At 43.2% G+C, this 22,394-nt stretch overlaps 1 protein-coding gene across 1 annotated transcript in view; it reads left to right on the forward strand.

The window, feature by feature from the left end:
* Nucleotides 1-22,394, forward strand: part of Fbxw10 (F-box and WD repeat domain containing 10) — a 41,859-nt gene that overhangs the window by 4,861 nt on the left and 14,604 nt on the right. The window contains exons 4-11 of the mRNA XM_042694534.1: nt 434-630; nt 727-854; nt 2,718-2,840; nt 5,626-5,735; nt 9,026-9,226; nt 11,811-11,932; nt 17,292-17,440; nt 19,169-19,311. Of these exons, the coding sequence (XP_042550468.1) occupies nt 434-630; nt 727-854; nt 2,718-2,840; nt 5,626-5,735; nt 9,026-9,226; nt 11,811-11,932; nt 17,292-17,440; nt 19,169-19,311 (1,173 nt within the window). The remainder of the gene's footprint in view (nt 1-433; nt 631-726; nt 855-2,717; nt 2,841-5,625; nt 5,736-9,025; nt 9,227-11,810; nt 11,933-17,291; nt 17,441-19,168; nt 19,312-22,394) is intronic.

Below are 22,394 nucleotides of genomic sequence, written 5' to 3' on the forward strand. Positions count from 1 at the left end.
ATGCCATTATTATTGTTATTGTTTTTATTATTGTGTGAGGGGTTGAACTCAGGACCTCATACTTGCTAGGGAAGTGCTCTACCACTGAGCCACATCCGGATTCCTACCAATCTTACCCATCTTCCCTTTTTGAAATTATTTAATTTTTTTCTTGTTTGAGTATTTTCAAGGAAATTCCAGACATGATGCCATTTCAGACTTGGCTACTATAGACATCTTTATCTGAGAAGGCTAAAAAGTACTTGTGGATTTGATTCAGGAGATTCTATTTTCATGTGGGAGAATTGAAAAAAATCAGTGGGGGTAATTTACCTAATGATAAACTCAAGAAGCGTTGTTTCTGAGGACTGAGTTTTGCTGAGGATTTGTTCTGATCCTGGGATTTCTGCAGAGAACTCAACCACGCAACCATCTCTGGCTTTCCTCTAGGTAGACAACACAAGAACTTATTCCATTGTATTTCTGAGACGAATAAGCTGCTGCCTAAAAAATCATGCATGCTTAAACTAGAGGATGATCCTTGCAGTCTGCTGGTAGACATGAAGGCTGTCAGACGCCTGTCTTCTGGGTGCAGTAAATACCGGGACTTCATCCGTCTACTGCCCATCCACCTCTCCAAGTACATTCTAAGTATGCTGGGTAGATTAGGGACTTCTCAGAGACCTCTCATCTTGGCCTTGTTCTGAGGTTTCTGGGTCCATCTTTCTCCCTCTACCCCTCTACCAGGACTGCTGGATAAAAACAGCCTGAACAAATGTATCTCTGTGAGCCAGCACTGGGCCTCCCTGGCCCAGCAAGTCAAGATGGAGTTGTCCATGCACACCTTCATTCAAAACCAGATTACCATATTGCAGGTACTTCTGATCTGGAAGGGATATGTTTGAAGACCAGCTTCATTTCCTCTTTGTGGCCTGCACTCTCATTGCTCACCATCTGTCCTCCCATTGTCTGTGTACCTAGCAGGGATAAGGAATAGAAGTCTCTTTAGAACAGAGAGGAAAAGGAAAACCCCATTCAAACCCTCACAGCCACTTGCCCAGCATGTATATAGCCCTGAGTTCCATCACCAGAAATTCAAAAACCCAAACAAAACAAAATCTTTAGTAGCAGAGAATTCTCTCTTTTCCAATAAGGAGTTCTGTTAGAGCTCATACAATCTGAAAACTATGAATGCATTCATACCTGTAATTCTAGATACTCAGGAGGCTGAGATCTGAGGATTGAGGTTAGAAGCCAGCCTAAGGCAGACAAATTCATGAGACTTACTAAAGTTTTTTTGTTGATGGCAAAGAGTTTAAGAGAGAGAGAGAGAACAAGACAGAGACAGAGACAGAAAACACGTTCTCTGTGCAGGAAATGGGAGTAAAATCTCATCCATGAGACTATCATCTCTGATTGATCAGCAAAAAGCTCAAAATGGAGTGGTAGGGGCTAGCTTTGAGCAAAAAAAAAAAAGAAGCAAAGCAAGAGCATGAGGCCTGAATTCAAACTTCATTGCACACATGTACACACACACACACACACACACACACACACACACACACACACACACACACACACGAGCTATAAGTAAGTTTCTGAATCAGCTTCATGTTACCCAGAAGTTTATAATGCTAGTATGCCTATATTTAGGTTAACATGCAATATTCTCTGGCTTTTTTTTTTTGTCAGTCATAGGGCTTGAACTCTGGACCTGGACGCTGTCCCTCAGCTCTTCAGCTCTAGGTGAGTGCTTTGCCTCTTGAGCCACAGCACCACTTCCAGTTTTCTGGTGGTTAATTAGAGATAAGAGTCTCACAGACTTTCCTTGCCTGGGCTGGCTTTGAACTGTGATCCTCCTGAGTAGCCTCCTAAGTAGCTAGGATTAAAGGCTTGAGCCACTGATACCTGGCTTTCTCTGGCATTTTTACACTTTGCCTGAAGCCTAACCCTGAACTGAGTAATCTTGGAAGCTTGGATTTTTCTTCCCTCAGCAAAGGTAGATCACAAAGAATGAGAAGAAGGCAGGCCACCATCTAGAAACTGCTGTCCATTTCATGGTAATCTTTTTCCAAAATTTACTATTGTCTTCCTTGCTTTTTCTGCACACATTGTTGGTAAAAACTTACCAGGGCAGAGCTTACCCATCTTTTCAGATTGTGCCAAGAATGAGTTTTCCTTCCTAGAGTACAGGAATAAAGACAAATCATTTCAGCAGGTTGCCAGGCACTCATGTCTGATATCCTAGCTACTCAGAAGGCTGAGATGTGAAGATCTCAGTTTGAAGCCAGCCCAGGCAAGAAAGCTCATGAAACTCTTATCTCCAATTAACCGCCAGAAAACGAAGTGGCGCTGTGGCTCAAGTGGTAGAACACTAACCTTGAGCTGAAGAGCTGAGGGACAGGTCCAGGTCTAGAGTTCAAGCCCCATGTCCACCACCACCAACAACAACAATAAAAACAAAAACAAAAGATTCCACATGAATGAGATGAGGTAGTTTTTCTGCATTGGTTTATTTTACTCCATATCCTCCACATCATTGCACGACAGGACCTCCTTCTCTTTATGGCTAAGTGTATTCCATTTGTACATATACTACATTTTCTTTATCCATGCTTCTGTAAGTAGACAGTAGGCTGCTTTTAGGCCTTGGCTATTGTGAATAGTGCTGCACTCTACGCTTATATGAGAAGGCAGCGGTCCCAGCATAATAGTCACTGTCTCTTTCTTCCAACCAGGGATCCTACACAAAGGGAATAGATCCTAATTATGCCAACAAGCTTCTTATCCCTGTTCCTAAAATGACAGATGATGGGAAACGCATGCGTGCGAAAACTCCAAAGTGGAAACTGAGAACAAAGGTGGGTCTCCATGGCATCTGGGATGAGTAGCAGGGAGTGTTGTGTTCTTATTGGTCATTTCAGGCTGACACCCAGACTCAGCCCACAAGTCAGGACACAGGCTCATGGGAGATACCAGTCCCTTAGGGAGAGCTCTGTATCATGCAATCTACTTCCCCTCCATTAAACTTGATGTCTCCATCTGCTGGATGAGCAGATTAATTGGGTTGTCTTCTTAAGATTCTATGTGCAAGGCACCAATTCGATACCTAGTGGAGAATTCAGAGGCCAGGAATGATGTCAACCATAGCTGGAATTCTCCTCAACCCAGCTCCACTCATCTTGAGGTTTCTTGAGTTTGCTGCTCAGAAATGAGAGTAGTCCATTCTGCTTATTGGATGGAAGAGAAAAATGAATTAAGTGTAGATCTTCCCAGCAATGCTTAGGCTGTAATAAAGAAGAGTAATGAGTACACTCTTGGAACATTATGCCCTAATTGTCCCAGCATGACAATGATTCCTAAGACCATTAGATTCCCACACCCTCCTCTCTGCTGAAGATCCTTTTACTTTGGCATGTATTCTCTTGGTTGGTCACCAAAGGAAACTTAATGAGGGATGGTTTAATTTTAGTATCCCATAAGAAAGATATGTGGTAACACTTAGAATCTGAGCAAGGTCACTTAGCTCTTATATCTTTGGAAGCTGAGCAGATCACGCAGATAAGAGATTGGTTGGCAGTGATCAGTAAAAGAAAGTGGAGTATGAAGTACTGAAGAACTTGCAGCCTGTCCAGAGGGTCCAGTTGCTACACCCATTTTATATATAAAGAAACTGAGTCTCTCAGCCAGTTAAATAGCAGAGATACAAGCTGACCAGAAACACATTCTTTACAAATCTGTCAAAACTAATATCATACCTCCCTGTGTGATAGAATTTATAACTACCCAACAAAATAATCTCAAGACTTGGCCTTCTAGGAATGTATAACTTACAGAAAATGAGAGACATGGATGGGTACTGAAGCAGAACATTGGAAATAGCAAGATTAAGCAGTTCCGGGTCTTTTAGGAAAAGATGGAGGTGGGTAGAGGTGGGTAGGGTGCTACTCACCATGGTACCTCCTACTGATTGCTCCTAGTGTGTCAGGCTCAGTGCTGGCAGTCTTTTGTACATTCTTTTTTTTTTTTTTTTTTAAAGGTTTTTATTATAAAATTAGTGTAGAGTTTTGTACACTCTTGATTTGATTTCCACTGTAAGTAAATAGGTATCACTCCTCTCCAAGTGGTATAAAGCCTGCCCAAGACCTTACAGTTGGTTAGTGACACAACAGAGTCTTTTCCCTCACAATGATTTCACCCCTATGGCTTTATCTCTAAAACTTGGGAGCTGAGCCAGGGACAAAGAATTCCCAGGATCCTTTGTGTCAGGAGAACCTAGGAAAGCCTCATTTAACTCAAACTGGGATATGGAAAGCCACTCGTACCCTTGAGAGGAGGTGGGTTAGCAGATTCTTCTTGGAGACACCTCAACTTGGTTAAAGATGAAGAAGAAATGATGTGTGGTGACACGTGTCTTCATGTCAGCACTTGAGCAGCTGAAGCAGGAAGATCATGAGCTAGAGGCCAACCTCAGCTATTCAGGGAGATCTGTCTTAACCTCTACCCCACCCCACCCCACCACCACCAAAAAAAAAGTGTTAAGAAGTGTGAGTAGAGGAACAAGGGCATCTGAGGACAAGTCAAAGGCATGGAGGAGAAGGCTACAGTTGAGAAGGAAACTTTAGAAGAAATGTTCCCAGGACTCTGATGCAAACAAGATAAGGGCCTCAAGAAACTCATGCTGGCTTTTCTTTCCTGCCATTTGATGGGATTTGCTATTTCTGGCTCTTTAAGGGTCGAGTACAGCTGGGAAGAATGAAACTGGGAAGTATAGTTCAGCCATCTAGATCAGAATTTATCATGTCTGGCATGGCCATAGCTGCTCACAAACTGTGATGGACAAAGGAAGGAAGAGAAGAAAGGAGGGTGGGAGGGGGAAGGGATAGAAATGAGGGAGGGAAGGGAGGAGGAAGTAGGAAGAGCTGGAGGGAGGGAGGGAAGGGAAGTAGGGACAGAGGGAGGGATGGAGGGAGGGAGGAAAGACTGGGCAGCAAAGAGACTTGATGATGTTTCCTTGCCTTCCCTAAGCCTCTGATAAGTCCTTTGTAAAATGATAGGAATATTTTGTGGGTAGGTAATGTCCTTTTCGAGACAGCTTTCAGGACAAGTGAAGGTTATAGGTTTGTGAAAACTTGGAAATGCAAGTGTACCCAGTGCATCAGTAATCTCATTGATGGCTCAAGTTCTCATCAGTGGGCTTTGTGCTATCAGGTCTATGTTCTATGGTATACAAACATGAAACCTGATTTCGGTCATGGGTCTGGGCATGGGGTACCTGTGGTTTTATGTTGTGAACATACCCTTTGTGAAGTCATTTTCAGAAAAGTGTTCTGGGCATCATTTGAAATCCACCCTTGAAGGTTTATAGAACCAGAAGGTGCAGAAAATGCAGAGGTAAAAGATGAAGTAGGACTTCTGATTGAGCTAACCATGAACAGGTTACTTTGGTGCCTATTCCTGAGTTATTCCCTATCACTACAAAGCAGCAGCCAACGCCTTAAAAGGAAGAACCCTCCCCTGCCACACACACACACACACACACACAAAACCACCATGCTTGTGCCCATGCCAGGGGAGCCTAATAGGGGTATATGGTACCCTGGGTAAAGTTGAAGCCACACTTGACTTCATGTATTCTCTCATTAGAGTGACTACAGCCTGTGGACTGCCTACCAGAACCAGGAAACGCAGATGATCCAGATGGAGGAGAGAAATGTTTTCTGTGGCACCTACAATATCCGCATTATCTCTGACACGTGGGTACCAGGCTCAGAAGCTAGGGCATCAAGAACTCTTGAGTCACACTCACTGGCAATTTAGGGTTCTCCTGACATTCCTCCCAGCCCCCCCTGCCACTGACTTGGGAAGGCATCCCTCCCTTGTCCTCAAGATCCTTCTGGGAACTAGGACAGGGTCCTGATTGGACAGCAGGGGTTTAATTTAGTATCATCCCCTACAGCTAGAAGAGGATACCTCTGCCCCTTATACATTTTTGGACTAAGAACTTTTTTTTTTTTGGTCCGGTTGTGGGGCCTGAACTCTGGGCCTGAGCACTGTCCCTCAGCTCTTCAGCTCAAGGCTAGTGCCCTACCACTTGAGCCACAGCGCCACTTCCGCTTTTTTTCTTTTTGCTTATGTGGTGCTGAGGAATGGAACCCAGGGCCTCAGGCATGCAAGGCAAGCGCTCTACCACTGAGCCAACTTCCCAGCCGCTGGACTAAGAACTTTTTACACATGTAATCATGCCCAAAATCTTTCTTTTTTTGAAACATTTTTGTTTTTTTATTCTAGTTTGAAAACTAATATATGCTTATGGGGGGAGAAGAGTACAAATGCTAGAAAATATGTAGAGAAAAGCAACGATCTTCTATAACTCTGTCAGCTAGAGTTAAACACCCTTAACATTGAAGTCTACCCTCTAGAACTCTCATATTTTAAGCAGAAATGGGGTTTGACCATGCATCTTAATTACCCAATCTAGCAAAACTGTCTGTAATAATTGGCTTTTTTGTTTAGTACTGGGCCTTATGCTTAATTAACTTGCTTGCCTGGCTCTACCACTTGAGCCATGCCTCCAGCTTGACTTTTTGCTGGTTATTTTGGAGAGGAAGTTTATCAGACTTTTCTGTCTTAGGCTGGTTTCAAATCCTCCAGATCTCAGCCTTCTGAGAAGACAGGATTACAGGCATAAGGCACTAGTGTCTACCTGACTTTCATTGTTTATTCACAAGATTATTTAGTTTTGGTAATGGACCAGTTGCTATGGGGAAGGCTTACGGGTTAGAGGGTGGTAACTGCTCTTTAGATGATGAATAGTTAAATTCTAGACATAACACATGGGATGAGAACAAAATAGCAAGCATTTCTCCTTATGTTTGGAATGACTGTACATTCTGCTTCCTGGAACAATTCCACTTTCCTCTGTGGTCATAATGTATTTAGTAGTAGTATCCCCCTTTACAATAAAAATGTCTCAATTTAGCTGGGCACTGGTGGTTCATGCCTATAATTCCAGCTAGTTAGGTGGCTGAAATCTGAAGACTGCAGTTTGAAGCCAGCACAGGCAGGAAAGTCTGTGAGACTCTTATCGCCAATTAACCATCAGAAAACTGGAACTGGTAGAATGCTAGCTTTAAGTGAAAAAGCTTGGGGACAATGCCCATGTCCTGAGTTCAATCCCCAAGATCACCACCAACAACAACAAAAAGTCTCAATTCAGACAATAAATCGTTTGGTTTTCCTGCTCATATTTTACCTATTTGCATAGGATTATATATAATCTTATGATTGGAAAATTAAGTCAACTCACATGGTTTTATTGGACTACAAGCTTATTGTGAGCAAGGTCCATATTTTATTAATCTTTGTATTTCCCATAAAACCCACTAGCCCAGGGCTGGGAAGGTGGCTCAGTGGTAGAGCACTTGCCTTGCATGCATGAGGCCCTGGGTTCGATTCCTCAGCACCACATAAGCAGAAAAAAAAAAGCCGGAAGTGGCATTGTGGCTCAAGTGGTAGAGAGCTAGTCTTGAGCTGAAGAGCTGAGGGATAGTGCCCAGGCCCGGAGTTCAGGCCCACGACCGGACCCAAAAAAAAAAAAAAAAACCCACTAGCCCAGACCTTTGAACCTAAAGAAGGCAACTTGGATCTTGGTTAAGCAAAAAAGAAAAGAAAGGAAGAAAAAGTAAAAGGCTTTATATCTAGGTTCCTCTGGGGTTTTACATGAATAAAGATTTCTGTGGCCAAATATTCTCTGTGCCATATATTCTACCCTCAAAGGTTAGCATAAGCCAGGTGCTGGTGGCCTGCAATCCTAGCTACTCAGGAGGCTGAGATCTGAGGATCGCAGTTCAAAGCCAGCCCTGGAAGGAAAGTCCGTGACACTTTTATCTCAATGAACCACCAGAAAACCAGAAGTGGCACTGTGTCTCAAGTGTAGAATACTAGCCTCGAACTGAAGAGCTCAGGGACAGCGCCCAGGCCCAGAGTTCAAGCCCCACGACCAGCAAAAAAGTTAAAAAATAAAAAATTATATATTAGTAAAACATTGTTTTCTTTATACTTTCTTTTTCTCTTCTTTTTTTTTTGGGGGGGGGTCCGGTCATGGGGCCTGAACTCTGGGCCTGGGCACTGTCCCTCAGCTCTTCAGCTCAAGGCTAGCACTCTACCACTTGAGCCACAGCACCACTTCCGGTTTTTTTCTTTTTGCTTATGTAGTGCTAAGAAATCAAACCCAGGCCTCAGGAATGCAAGGCAAGCGCTCTACTACTGAGCCACCTTCCCAGCCCCTCTTTATACTTTCTATTATTATTATTATTATTACTATTATTATTTTGTTGGTTGTGTGCCTTCAACTCTGGGCTTGGGCATTGTCCCTCAGCTCTTCAGCTCAAGGCTAGTGCTCTACCACTTAAGCCACAGTGCCACTTTCAGTTTCCTGGTGGTTTATTGTAGATAAGAGTCTTATGGACTTTCCTGCCTGGGATGGCTTTGAATCATGATCCTAATATCTCAGCCTCCTGAGTAGCTAAGATTATAGGCGTTAAGACACTGGCACCCAGCAATACTTTGTGTTATTTTTATTTGCCCATTTTAAAATTACTTTATTTACCTATATATTTTTTAGATTTTTTTTTGGGGGGGGGGTCCGGTTGTGGGGCCTGAACTCCGGGCCTGGGCGCTGTCCCTCAGCTCTTCAGCTCAAGGCTAGCGCTCTACCACTTGAGCCACAGTGCCACTTCCCGCTTTTTTCTTTTTCTTATGTGGTGCTGAGGAATTGAACCCAGGGCCTCAGGCATGCAAGGCAAGCACTCTACCACTGAGCCACCTTCCCAGCCCATTTTTTAGATTTTTAATCTACCTGAAATGGACTTTTGTCATGGTGTGTGACCAGTTAATAGTTGGTTTTCTTTTCTGCAGTCTCACTCATGGAAAAGAATAGAATTTTCCATTATTTCATTACTGCAGGAAAAGTCAGGTGCTAGGTTAAGTTCTGGCAACTCTTTTTACTTGTGCTCTCCACCTCTCCCCGACCCTCCAAACTCAGGTGGGACCGAAACAGAATCATCCACTATTCGGGGGGAAATCTGATAGCTGTGGCATCAAATCGGAAGTTGTACCTTATTGATATCTTACAAGTCAAGGAGCTGCGCACCGAGTTCCGAGGCCATGCTGGGAGCGTCCGGACCATCTTCCTCGCTGAAAAGGAAATGTTTCTCCTAAGTGGGAGTTATGACCTAAGTATCAGGTGAGCAGTCCAAGGAGTCAGGATTGTCTTCCCACCTGGGGCCAAAAATCAGTTCAAGGAAGAAGTGTGTCTACTTCCTCCATTTTGTATTTGTCGAAAAGTTCTCCTAAACATTACTTCTAGAATATGTATAATGGTTTCTTTTCCCTTTTCTTTCTTCTCCCCCTGTCCCTCCCCTTTCCTCTCCCCTCTTCCCCCTTTTCTTCCTCCTCCTCCCTTTCCTTCCCTCCCTCTCTTTTCTTCTTCTTTTTTCTCCCCCTCCCCCCTCTCCCCTCCTGTCTCCCCACTCCCTTTCCATTTTCTCCCTTCCCCTCTTCTCTCCATCTTCCTCTTTTCCTCCTCTTCCTTCTTCCTCTTCCTCCTCCTCTTCCTCCTCCTCCCCCTTCTACTTCCTCCCTCTTCTGCCTCCTCCTCTTCCCCTGCTCCAGTATAAAGTAATTTTTATGGGTATGAAACATAATATAGCGTAGAACAAAATGGTATGCTAATCAGAATACATTTATACCTTATATACAATATAATAAACACCCATCTTCCCTTTGCTCAGACCAATACATGTAACATTCCTTCACCCTAATCCCCAGTTTCTTTCCCTCATTGCTTCTTTCTTACTTCCAACACCTTGTAAAATTGCCCTAAATTTCATACTCTTATTCTCTTGGCTTTTTTTTTTTTTTTTTTTTTTAGTGTGAGTACTGAGGCTTGACCTCAGGGCCCGGGCTCTGCCCCTGAATTTTTTTACTCAAGGCTAACACTCTACCACTTGAAACCACAGCTCCACTTCCAGCTTTTTGGTAGTCAATTGGAGAGAAGAGTCTCATGGAATTTCCTGTCCAGGCTGATTTTGAACTATGATCCTCAGATCTCAGACTGAGCCAGGCACTTGTGACTCACGTTCTATCTGCTAAGGAGGCTGAGGTCTCAGGATCATGGTTCAAAGCCAGCTTGGGCAGGAAAGTCAATGAGACTTATCTCCAGTTAACCACCAGAAAACCAGAAGTGGTGCTGGGCTCAAGTAGCAGAACATTAGCCTTGAGCTGAAGAGCTGAAAGATGGCGCCAGGCCCAGAGTTCAAGCCCCACAACCAAAAAAACAAAAACAAAAACAAAAACACACACACGAAAAGGCATATTGAGCCACTGATTCCTGGCCTGATAACTTCTTAAAATATGATTCCAGCTGGGTACCAGTGACCCACGCCTGTAATCCTAGCTTTACTCAGGAAGCTGAGATCTGAGGATCAAAGTTCAAAGTCAGCCCAGGCAGGAAAGTCTGTGAGATTCTTATCTCTAATTAACCTCCAGAAAACTGGAAGTAGTGCTTGGCTCAAGTGGTAGAGCATTAGCCTTGAGCTGAAGAACCGAGGGACAGCGCCCATGCCCAGAGTTCAACTGACAAAAACAAATAAATAAAATAAAATATTATTTCATTTATGTTAAATTCAGAAAAAGGCAAAAGTAGCTCATAGATTTTGAAAAAACTATAAAGAAATATAAAAGAGCTGGGTACTGGTGGCACAAATCGGTAATCCTAGCTACTCAGGAGGTTGAGATCTAAGGATCATGGTTCAAATAGTCTGGGTGTGAATGTCCATGAGACTCTTTTTTTTTTTTTGGTCCGGTCGTGGGGCCTGAACTCTGGGCCTGGGCACTGTCCCTCAGCTCTTCAGCTCAAGGCTAGTGCTCTACCACTTGAGCCACAGAGCCACTTCTGGCTTTTTTCTTTTTGCTTATGTGGTGCTGAGGAACCGAACCCAGGGCCTTGAACATGCAAGGCAAGCGCTTTACCACTGAGCCACCTTCCCAGCCCTGTCCATGAGACTCTTAACTACCAAAAATCCAGAAGTGAAGCTGTGTATCAAGAAGTAGAGTGCTAGCCTTGAGCAACAAAGCTAAAGGACAGTACCCAAGTTCTAAGTTCAAACCTCAATATCAGCACAAGAAAAAGAAGTTATCAGTACCTAATTTTTCCACTGAACCCTGTTGTTGACATACCTCCCTATCACATAGTAACAGTCATTAATTTATTTTCCAGAGATACAGTAATTTATTAGATGAATATGTCATAGCTCACTCATTCTTCTGCTTTTGGACATTTACATCATTTCTAGTTTATAATTCTTTCCAGGGATGCTTGTTCTTTCCTGAGTCATTTGGTAGCCACGTGCATGAGGATGTTTTTGGTTGGTTGGTTGGTTTTGGTTTTGGCAGCATTTGGGGGATTGTTCTGTTCTTTAGCTGTTGTTTAATAGCATTCTAGACTAGCTTTTCTCTCCCTGCTTGTAACCACCAAGAATCTCTTTACCTACTTCCAAATTTCCCCTGAGAATAGACATCATCTCTGATTGACAACCACTATTTGTGCATTTAATTATTCACAGAAAAAACTATAATGTTACTAGTAGTAGTAGTAGTGCTACTACTACTACTACTACTATCATTACCAATGTGGACATGGAGTTGACACAGAAATTAGACAAATAGTGCTGCAACAGGGAACTTGGCTACCTTTTAAGCAACTATTGATCTAAAGGATCCTTTGGGCTTTCAGAAAATTCTCAATATTAAAAAAAAAATTCCTGCAGATACTGGGATCTGAAAACTGGGAGTTGCATAAAAATCTTCTATGGCCACCAGGGGACAATCACTTGCATGGATGTCTATAAGAACAAGCTTGCATCTGGAGCAAAAGATGGCCAAGTGAAAGGTGAGAACTGCTTTAAATTTTCTAAAAAATGTCTCCAAAACTGTGAGTTATCAAAACCCTTTCTCCATCCCTTTTTCTCTCCTTTTCTCTCCTTCCCTCCCTCCCTCCCTCCTCTTCCTCCCTCCTTCCTTCCTTCCTTCTTTTTTTCCTTCCTTCCTCTCTCCCTCATTCCATCTCTTCTCTTTTCTTCTTTCCTTCTTTCTTTTTTCCTTCTTATCTTCCTTCCTTTCTCTCTCCTTCATTCTCTTTTTTCTCCTCTCTGTCTCTCTCTCTGTCTCTCTCTTTCTCTGTACATAAGGTTTTCCTACATAACCCAAGCTAGCCTCAGACTTAGTTGAGGCTAGCCTCAAACTTAGTATGCTGGCTTCAAATTTATGATCCTCCTGCATACAATCTCCTGAGAGCTAAGATTACACATGTATGCCATCACTCTTGGCTTGAATTTTGCTCATTTCCTTGTGTAGTAATTTATTGCTTTATTTTTTTCATCCATCTATAGATCTATCAATCTACTCATTCCATTGAAGATCTACATACTAGACTTTGTGCTAAGGGCTGTTGAGGAAAAAATTATATGGTTCTTTAAATATGAAATCTTATTTCCTCAAAGGCTCTTGGAGTTTTAATGGTAGAAAACATATAACCGTATGATGAGGGTATAGTAATTATGTGGATGAAAACAGTTGTTTTAGAGTATCAATTTTATGACAGGCAACTCTCTCATATATATAAACACACAGAACATGATGCTAGCTATGTGACTGCTTAGCGGGCTGAGGGGAAGGGAAGACAAAAAGAGAAAAATTGAGCATAACAAATTTTGAAATACATTATGACTACCTATGAAGATAGCACAAAGAACCTTAATGGAAACTGTTGATCAGGATTGAGAGGGAAGGGAAATGAGAAAGCAATAGAGAGATTTATTCTGAGAAATATATGTGCATGTCTGAAATATCAAGGCAAAAACCCTTGGCATACTTTAATGCATACTAAAGAAATGAATGCCAGAAACTGGGAATGTGGCTTAGTGGTAGAGTGCTTGCTTAGCATGCATAAAGCCCTGGATTCCATTCCTTGGTACTACATAAACAGAAAAAACTGTAAATGGTGCTGTGGCTCAAGTGGTAGAGTGCTATCTTCGAGCAAAAGAAGCTCAAGGACAGTACCCAGGCTCTGAGTTCAAAACCTCAGGCAAAAAGAAAGAAAGGAAGGGAGAGAGGAAGGAAGGAAGAAAGGAAGGAAGGAAGCAAGGAAGGAAGCAAGGAAGGAAGAAAGAAAGAAAAAGAGAAAGAGAGAAAGAAAGAAAGAGAGATAGAGAGAAAGAAAGAGAGAAAGAAAGAAAGAGAAAGGAAGGAAGGAAGGAAGGAAGGAAAGAAGGACAGGAAAAGAAAACAGGCTCAGATACAGGGTGGGTAAAGTGGGAGTGGGAGGGCTAATGAAGAAGGTTAATGAAGATGAATATGGCTGATGTGCTTTACTTGCATGTATGAAAATAGAACAGTGAAACCTGTTGAAATTGTTTTAAGAAGGGAGAGAGTGAAGAAGGGGTTGTGAAGAGGTTGATCAATATACATTGTATGCATGTATGAGAATGTCACAAGTGAAACCCCCTTGTATAACTAACATATGCTAATAAAAATTGATTTACAGCCAGGCACCAGTGGCTCATGCTTGTAATCCTAGCTACTCAGGAGGCTGAGACCTGAGGATTGTGGTTCAAAGCTAGCCTGGGCAGGAAAGGCCATGAGACTCTTATCTCCAACAAACCATTCAGAAAACTGGAAGTGGCGCTGTGGCTCAAGTGGTAGAGTGCTCGCCTTGAGCTGAAGAGCTGAGGGAAGGCCTAGAGTTCAAGCCCCATGACCAACAACAACAACAAAAAAAATGATTTACAAAAAGGATATCTGAAAACAAGCAAGTGTGAAGAAACAGGCAAACATGATTTATATTCAGAGGTCCAGGTAGGAGATGGAAAAATCAACAAGACTTAACCACCAACTTGGAACAAAAACTGAGATAAAGAGCATGTGATAGGCCATTTAAAAAATCCACTCAGGTCACAGATACATGGAAATGCCATAAGTTGAAGTACTAAGACTAGGTGGCTCAGTGGTAGAGCGCTTGCCTTGCATGCGTGAGGCCCTGGGTTCGATTCCTTAGCACCACATAAGCAAAAGAAAAAAGTCGGAAGTGGCGTTGTGGCTCAAGTGGTAGAGCGCTAGCCTTGAGCTGAAGAGCTGAGGGACAGCACCCAGGCCCAGAGTTCAGGCCCCACAACCGGACCCCCCCCCCCCAAAAAAAAGAAATACTAAGACTACAAGGGAAGAGCAGAATAGGAAAATGGATGGGGAAGAGGTCACAGGTTCAGTTTTAGACATGTTAAGTATGGTATGCAGAAGAAAGGCCAAGCAAAAGTGTTTACATCCTAATCCTTGAAATTACTTTGTGCTAAAATTGAGTGATATTTTCATGTGCTGGAATTTGATCTCCAGTGTAATGTAGGACATGATAGAATCTTTAAGAAGTGAGTGCTGAAAGAAAGAAAAAAGAAAAGAAGTAACCAACCCCTAAGGGTAAGTGGCATGGCTTGGTTGGTAGAGTGCTAGTCAATGAGTCAAAGCATTAGGTACCAAGTTCAAGTACTGGTCTCACACCTAAAAATTTTAAAAAGAAAAAAAGTGGGCTCTGGTGGGAAGTCTTTTTTTTGGGGGGGGGGGGTCTGGTCGTTGGGGCCTGAACTCTGGGCCTGGGTGCTGTCCCTCAGCTCTTCAGCTCAAGGCTAGCGCTCTACCACTTGAACCACAGTGCCACTTCTGGCATTTTTCTTTTTGCTTATGTGGTGCTGAGGAATTGAACCTAGGGCCTCAGGCATGCAAGGCAAGTGCTCTACCACTGAGCCACCTTCCCAGCTCCTGGTGGGAAGTCCTTAGGCCAGTTGGAGCATTGCCTCTAGACCCCAGTCTTTTTCTGACTTCCTGGTTTGGCAGTGTGCCTGCCACACATGACATGTAAAGGTCATGTGACACAGCAAGAGACCAGAGCTGAGCCAATGCCGGCATCCAAACTTTCATAAATTAGACTTCTTCAGATACATTGTTAGTGTAAAGCAAAATAGACTAACATAATTTCCATGGCAAAAAGAGCTTTGAAAAGAGGTTTAGTGACTCAGGTCTCTAATACTAGCTACTTGAAAGGTGGAGATTTGGGGATTATTTTTTAAGGCTAGCCAGGACATAAAAGTTCAGATTCCTTCACAAGCAATAGTTGAATGTGGTAGTGTGCCCCTGACACCCTAAGCTACAGGGAAGCACAATGGTTGTCATTTAAAAAAAAAAAAAAGAAGCTTTGCAGACATGATTAAATCTAAAATGCTAAAATGAGGAGATTACCCTGTATTATTATTGTGGTGAGCCCTGTGTGTTTACTTGGTCCTCAGAGAACCATTCTTGGTGTGAACAAAGTGAAATGTAGCTATGGAAGAATGTTCAGAGATACACAACATTGCTGACTGTGTGTGAAAGTAAAGGAAGGGGCAACGAGCCAGGGAATATGGGCCTTCCAGAAAGGCACATGGAAGGGCAAAGAAATTAACCTCCACCCTCATAAAAGAGCAAATTCCTACTGACACCTTGATTTTAGCCCTTTGGCATCATATCAGACTTCTGTAAGATGGTATATTTGTGTTGTTTTCAGTTGCTATGCCTGTGGTAATTTGTCCTCGTATCCATAGAAAACTCACACAAGGAGCATGAAGTTCTGAGAACACACAGGGAAGAGTATCCTGGAAGCCAATGCAGGTGTGAATATCCCCATCCAGGGCTCCAGATACATGCATTTGGCAGTTAGTATATAAACACAGTCATCCCTCTATGTTCAGGACTCCATAAATACTCAGAGCCCTTCTATAAAATGGCATAGTATTTGTGTACCCACATTCACACTTTTCTCCTGTAATTTAAACATCTCTAAATTACTTACAATGCTGAATATAATGCAAATACTTTTTGAATAGGTTCTACACTATACTATATACATATACATATACATACGCGTGTGTGTGGTATTAGGATTTGAACTCAAGGCCTCATGAGTGCTAGACAAGTACTCTTTCACTTGAGCCACATCTTCAGCCTGATACTGTCCTGTTTCCCCCAATATTTTTTTAAATCTATGCTTGGTTGTATTGGAGGATGTGATCTGAGCCTGGGAGTCTACACCTATAGTCTCTGCACTCTAGAAGCTGAAGCTGGAAGATCATACATTCAAGGCTAATATGGGCTACATAATGAGATCCTGTCTCAACAACCGTTAAAAAAATGTAAACATGTGGAACTCATGTGTATGGGTTCCCTCAGAAAAGCAGGAAGGAAGATTGAAAAGAGAAGAGAAGCCAGGGACCTGGGAAGCTACAGTATGTCAGAGGCAGATGGGGGAAAAATAGGAAATGATCAGATTTGCTGAGGAAATCCTACCCTTGAATTTCTTATCCTTCTCCCTGATTGCTTTAGGAAATGCAACAGCTGGGGTGAAAATGTCCCAGGTGAGGGTTTGAAGGTATGGTTCAAGTGGCAGAATACCTGCATAACAAATTCAAACCCCAGTGAAGGTAAACCACTTTTGTATCTTTTGGCGATCTTAGGTATGGATAAGGAAGAAATAACACTAGACATCCCCCATGAATTCCATTTAGGCTTAAAGAGTAGGCTTATTGGGCTGGGAAGGTGTCTCAGGGGTAGAGTGCTTGCCTTGCATACATGAGGCCCTGTGTTCAATCCCTCAGCCCCACATAAACAGAAAAAGCTGGAAGTGGCACTGTGGCTCAAGTGGTAGAGTGCTAGCCTTGAGCTGAAGAGCTCAACAACAAAAAGCAAAGTCTAGATGAGCCCAGACCCCAAAGACCATCTCTGCAGGCTCACACAGAACTCCCTGGGTCCTTGGAGCTAGCATTACAGACGACCTTGGCTCTGACTCTGTAACTTAGTCCTGGGACCTAATTGATAAATGGTTGATGTCTAATAAGTCTATTCTTTTTTTTTTTTTTGTTAGTCATGGGACTTGAACTCTGGGGCTGAGTGCTGTCCCTCAGCTCTTCAGCTCATGGCTAGCACTCTACCACTTGAGCCACAGGGCCACTTTCAGTTTTCTGGTGGTTTATTGGAGATAAGAGTCTCACGGACCTTCTTGCCTGGTCTGGCTTTGAACTGCTATCCTCAGATCTCAGCTTCCCGAGTAGCTAGGATTATAGGCGAGAGCCACCGCACCTGGCTTAGTCTTTGCTTTTGTGATAGGAAAATACCACTCTAACCCTCCCTTATCCCTTTCCTCCTTGCCTTCCCTCTCTCCCTCTTCCATTCAGAGTGGGAATTAGATTCTGGGAAGTGCCTGAAGACATTTAAACACAAAGACCCCATCTCAGCCATCAAGATAAGTGAAACCTACATTATAAGCACCTGTGAGAAAGGGCTCATCAAAGTGTGGCACATTGCTAACACCCAGCTGGTAAAGGTGAGCAGAAGGCTGGGAGCGCTGGTTGTGACTGATGAGAAGAGATGGATCATCTGTCCTTCTCCCTGGAGCTCCCCAGACCAACTTGAAGCAACTGAGTTACAGCCACTAACAAAAGCCAACAACAAAGCTTTCCCAGGGGGTTATTCTCAGTTGGTAGTACAAGTCCCCCCTCCATCATGACCATATTGGCATGGAATAAGTAGAGGAGGCTACATTATAACTCAGCACCCTATATGAATCACAGGGCTTTTTCCAGAATATTCTACCTTGACCCTAGCTTCAGGCAAGGAGAAGATGAACAGCTTTCTTCATTGTCATCGTCTTCTTTCCCTTTACATTTTTTTTCTTTTTGGCCAGTTGTGGGGTTTGAACTCAAGAGTCTGGGCACTGTCCCTGACCTTTTTCACTCAAGCCTAGTGCTCTACAACTTTGAGCCACAGCACTACTTCTGGTTTTCTGGTTTGATACAAAAGTCTCATGGGACTTTCCTGCCCAGACCAACTATGAACCATGATCTTCAAATCTTAGACTCCTGAGTAGCTAGGTGCCCAACATCCTTTACTCTTTTGATAAGGAGAAAACATTGGATGATTGGATCGTTTCCTCACTACCCTCTAATGAAGAAAGAACATTGGTTGCTTTAGTGATTGGAAATTACTTTAGATCATTTTCTTTCTTTTTTGACAGTCCTGGGGCTTAAACTCAGGGCCTGGGCACTGTCCCTGAGCTGCTTTTGCTCAAGGCTAGCACTCTGCCACTTGAGCCAAAGTGCCATTTCTAGCTTTTTCTGTGCATGTGCTGTTGAGGAATCTAATCCAGGGCCTCATGCATGCGAACCAAGCACTCCACCACTGAGCCACATTCCCAGCCATAGATAATTTCCTTTTGCATTAACAACATACTTGAGCTTGGGTAATTTATAAAGATTAGAGGTTTATTTGGGTCATAGAAGACCAAGACCACAGCACTGGCACCTGCTTAAGGGATTCCTGCTAGGTCATGTCATGGAGGAAAACACCAGATGGGGAGATAGAAAAAAACAACAACACATGAGACAGCCCTGCTTTTTTTTTAGTAACAAAGCCACCCACTGCTGTGATAATCCATGAATGGATTAATTCACTTGTGGGGACAGAGCTTCACTTACAGCCATCTCCCCAAGGCCCTACCTAACTCCAGACACCATTAGCATATGACTTATGAGATTAAATTTTCAACACAGGAATTCCGTAAGACACACCAGACAACTGCAGACATTTATTACCTTGCTTTTACTGGATTCGAACCCTTGATCTTAGTGGGCTAGGAATGTAGGATCACAGTAAAAAGTGGTTGGCTTGGCTTGTGGGTTTTTATCATTGTGGTTGAACCTCAACTGCAGGAACAGTAATATCCCCTGAACTCACTAGGCCCGGGCAAGGAGGAGCCCAGGGTGGGACACCTTATCATACTTCACCCCTTGAGAACAGAAGAGAGGGATTTCTGCCCCAGCCCCTTCCTGGTCCTATTCCTCCTGAGCTGGGGAGAGAGCTCTGCAGAGAGGAGGCAGGGACTGACTCCTCTGGCCTTCTTTGAGCAGAAATAATCAGCTCAGGAACATGCCAAGCAAGTAGCAGTCCTGATGGGTAGGGTGGCTTTGGGATTCATTGAACAAAGGGCCTGAACTTGGAGGAGTTAAAATCCAAGTTAAAGAGGGTGTGAAAACAGTGTCCTCTTTTCTCCTAGACTCTCATGGGGCATGAGGGAATTGTGAGGTGCCTGTTCTTTGACGAGTGGCATCTTGTCTCGGGAGGTGCTGATGGCCTGGTCATGGGCTGGAGCATGGTGGGGAAGTACGAGAGGTGTCTGATGGCCTTCAAGCATCCAAAGTAAGTGCCAGGGAAGCGGGGACCGGCAAAGTGACATTCCCTATCTTTCCCAGTGTGCCTTAGACTGAAGTCTTCAGCAGAATAATCCCTGTGGCTTCTGGCTGCTCTCTGGTCCTCTCTGCTCATTTCATATATTTCTGCTTTCCTCCTCTTCCACTTGACCCTCTTTTCCTCTCCCACTCTTCCAGCCATTTTCTCTCTTACCCTCATTTGATACTTTTAAGAAATAATATGGAGAAGTTATTAAAAAAAAGACCTGGGGGTGGGGGGGAGCATTGAGACAAGGTCTTGCTAATGTCGCTCAGGCTAATCTAGAGCTAATCTAGAACTCATAATCTTCCTGCTTGGGATAATAGTCTCACTGACTTTCCTGCTTAGGCTGGCTTTGACCTGCTATTCTCAGATCTCACTCTTGGATAGCTAGGATTACAGGAATCAGACACCAGTGCCTGGCTAACAGAGGTTTTTTTGAAAAGGTCATACTTACAAGTCTGAGGACTAGATTCTATTTCAGCAGAGCAAATGGATTTCATTTTTCAATCCAGTTTAAATTTAGTGGTGGTAGCTGCCTGGAACCAATTAAGAAATATTCAGAGGTCATAGTCTGGTTTGTTTAGAAAGGATGTTATGAATCTGTCATGGACACCATTTCATAGGCTCTGCTCTATGCTATTCTTAGATTATATGAATAATATGTCTTACCCTGAGTGCATTATAAAAAGTTCCAGGAGGGCTAGGAAGGTGGCTTAGTGGTAAAGTGCTTGCTTCGCATGCATGAGGCCCTAGGATCGATTCCTCAGCACCACATAAACAGAATTGGTGCTGTGGCTCAAGTGGTAGGGTGCTAGCCTTGAGCTGAAGAGCTGAGGGACAGAGCCCAGGCCCAGAGTTCAGCCCCACCACCGACAAAATAAAAGTTCCAGGAAGCTAAATGTACATTCATTGATGACAAGAATATGTGGATTTCCCAGGAGAATGTACCAGAGGACAGTTTTTTAATATATTACAGCTTTAGATGTCTTCATAGGAACTTTTTTTCTTACTATAGTATTGGTGTTGGAACTCAGGGCTTCCTATTTGTTTGGTTTGCTTGATTAGCTGACACTCTCCCACTTAAGCTATGACTCTAACTTAGCTTTCTGTTGGTTATATTAGAGATGGAGTCTAAGGGATTTTTCTACCCAGGTTACCCTCAAACTGTCATCCTTAAGATCTCAGTGCCTGAGTAGCTGGTATTACAGGCATGAGCTGTGGCTCAAGTGGTAGAGCACTAGCCTTGAGCTGAAGAGTTGAGGGACAGCGCCCAGGCCAGAGCTCAAGACCCATGACCAAAAAAAAAAGTCTTACGGTCTTTCCTGACCAGGCTGGCTTTGAACTGCTATCCTCAGATCAAAGACTCCTGAGTAGCTATAGCTAGGATTACAAGCATGAGCCACCAGCTCCCAGCTGCCCTGAGCTATTTTGCTCAATGCTAGCAGTCTACCACTTTGAGCTACAGCATCACTTCAGATTTTTCTGGTTGTTAATTGGAGATAAGAGTTTCACAGACTTTTCTTCCTAGTCTGGCTGCCTTTGAACCATGATCCTCAGATCTCAGCCTCTTGATTAGCTAGAATTATAGGCGTGAGCTACCAGAGCCAGACTTGTCTCTCTTATTTTCTTGGTCAGTTTAAATAAAGATTTCTCAATTGTGTAGTTAAAGATTAGTTGGTCTTTTCAAAGAATCAACATTTTTGTTGTTGTTGTTAGTTGTAGGGCTTGAACTCTGGGCCTGGGCACTGTCACTCAGCATTTCAGCTCAAAGCTAGTGCTCTACCACTTGAGCCACAATGCCACCTCCAGTTTTCTGAGTGGTTTATTGGAGATAAGAGTCTCATGGACTTCCTGCCCAGGCTGGCTTTGAACTGCAATCTTCAGATCTCAGCTTCCTGAGTATGTTAGGATTACAGGTGTGGGCTAGTGGTGCCTGGCCAAGAATCAACATTTCGTTTCATTGATTTTATATACTCTCTATTTTGTTTATTTTGCTATAATCTGTATTATTTCTTAACATCTTCTTGATTTGGGCTTGGATATATCTTTTCTTTCCTTTTTTTTTTCTTTTGCCATTTTTGGGGCTTGAGGTCAGAGCCTGGGCACTGTCCTTGAGTTTCTCTTGCTCAATCAAAGCTAGCACTCTACCACTTGAGCCCCAGCATCCCTTCCAGCTTTTTCTGTTTATGTGGTATTAAAGAATCAGACCCAGGGCTTCATGCATTCTAGGCAAGCACTCTTACCACTAAGCCACATTCTCAGCCCCATAGATCTATCTTTTCTAGTTTCTTTTTTTTTTTTTTGGTCAGTCGTGGGGCTTGAACTCTGGGCCTGGGCGCTGTCCCTCAGCTCTTCAGCTCAAGGCTAGCACTCTGCCTCTAGAGCCACAGCGCCACTTCCGGTTTTCTAGTGGTTTATTGGAGATCAGAGTCTCACAGACTTTCCTGCCTGGGCTGGCTTTGAACCATGATCCTCAGATCTCAGCCTCCTTAGCAGCTAGGATTACAGGCGTGAGCCACCAGCGCCCAGCTTCTTTTCTAGTTTCTTAAGGTAAGAAGTTGTTGATTGGAGTCTATAAAATTGCCCAAGTACTAGTGCAACCGTATTCTGTGTGTGTGTTTGTTTGTCTTTGATACAGGATCTTGTGATGTAGCGCAGGCTGGTCTTGAATTCAAGATCCTCCTGCCACCTCTTCCTGAGTGCTGGGCTCACAGGAGTCAGTCAGTATATTTCAATATGTTATTTTTTTCTTTATCTTTGTCTGAAAATATTCACTAATTATCTTTCTGATTCCTTTCACCTGCTTTAGCCCTCCCTTCCTACCTGCTCAGAACATCAAGTTTAGGCAGGGGTGACAGTTTATGGCTTCCTCAGATCTTTCCTAAACATGTTCACGTCCTTGGATATATGTTGGCTGTCTAGATTCTTAGAAATATATCTGAGATTTTCATAGCATTTATGTGCATTTCATTCCCCAGCATTTCCTCCAAAGATTTCTGTTGGGTGTATTTGCCCAGGTAGATTTCTATTGCCTTAGGTAACAGGGACTG

Source organism: Dipodomys spectabilis, unplaced genomic scaffold (assembly GCF_019054845.1).
Source record: "Dipodomys spectabilis isolate Male_0828 unplaced genomic scaffold, ASM1905484v1 ptg000004l, whole genome shotgun sequence".
NCBI lineage: Eukaryota > Metazoa > Chordata > Mammalia > Rodentia > Heteromyidae > Dipodomys > Dipodomys spectabilis.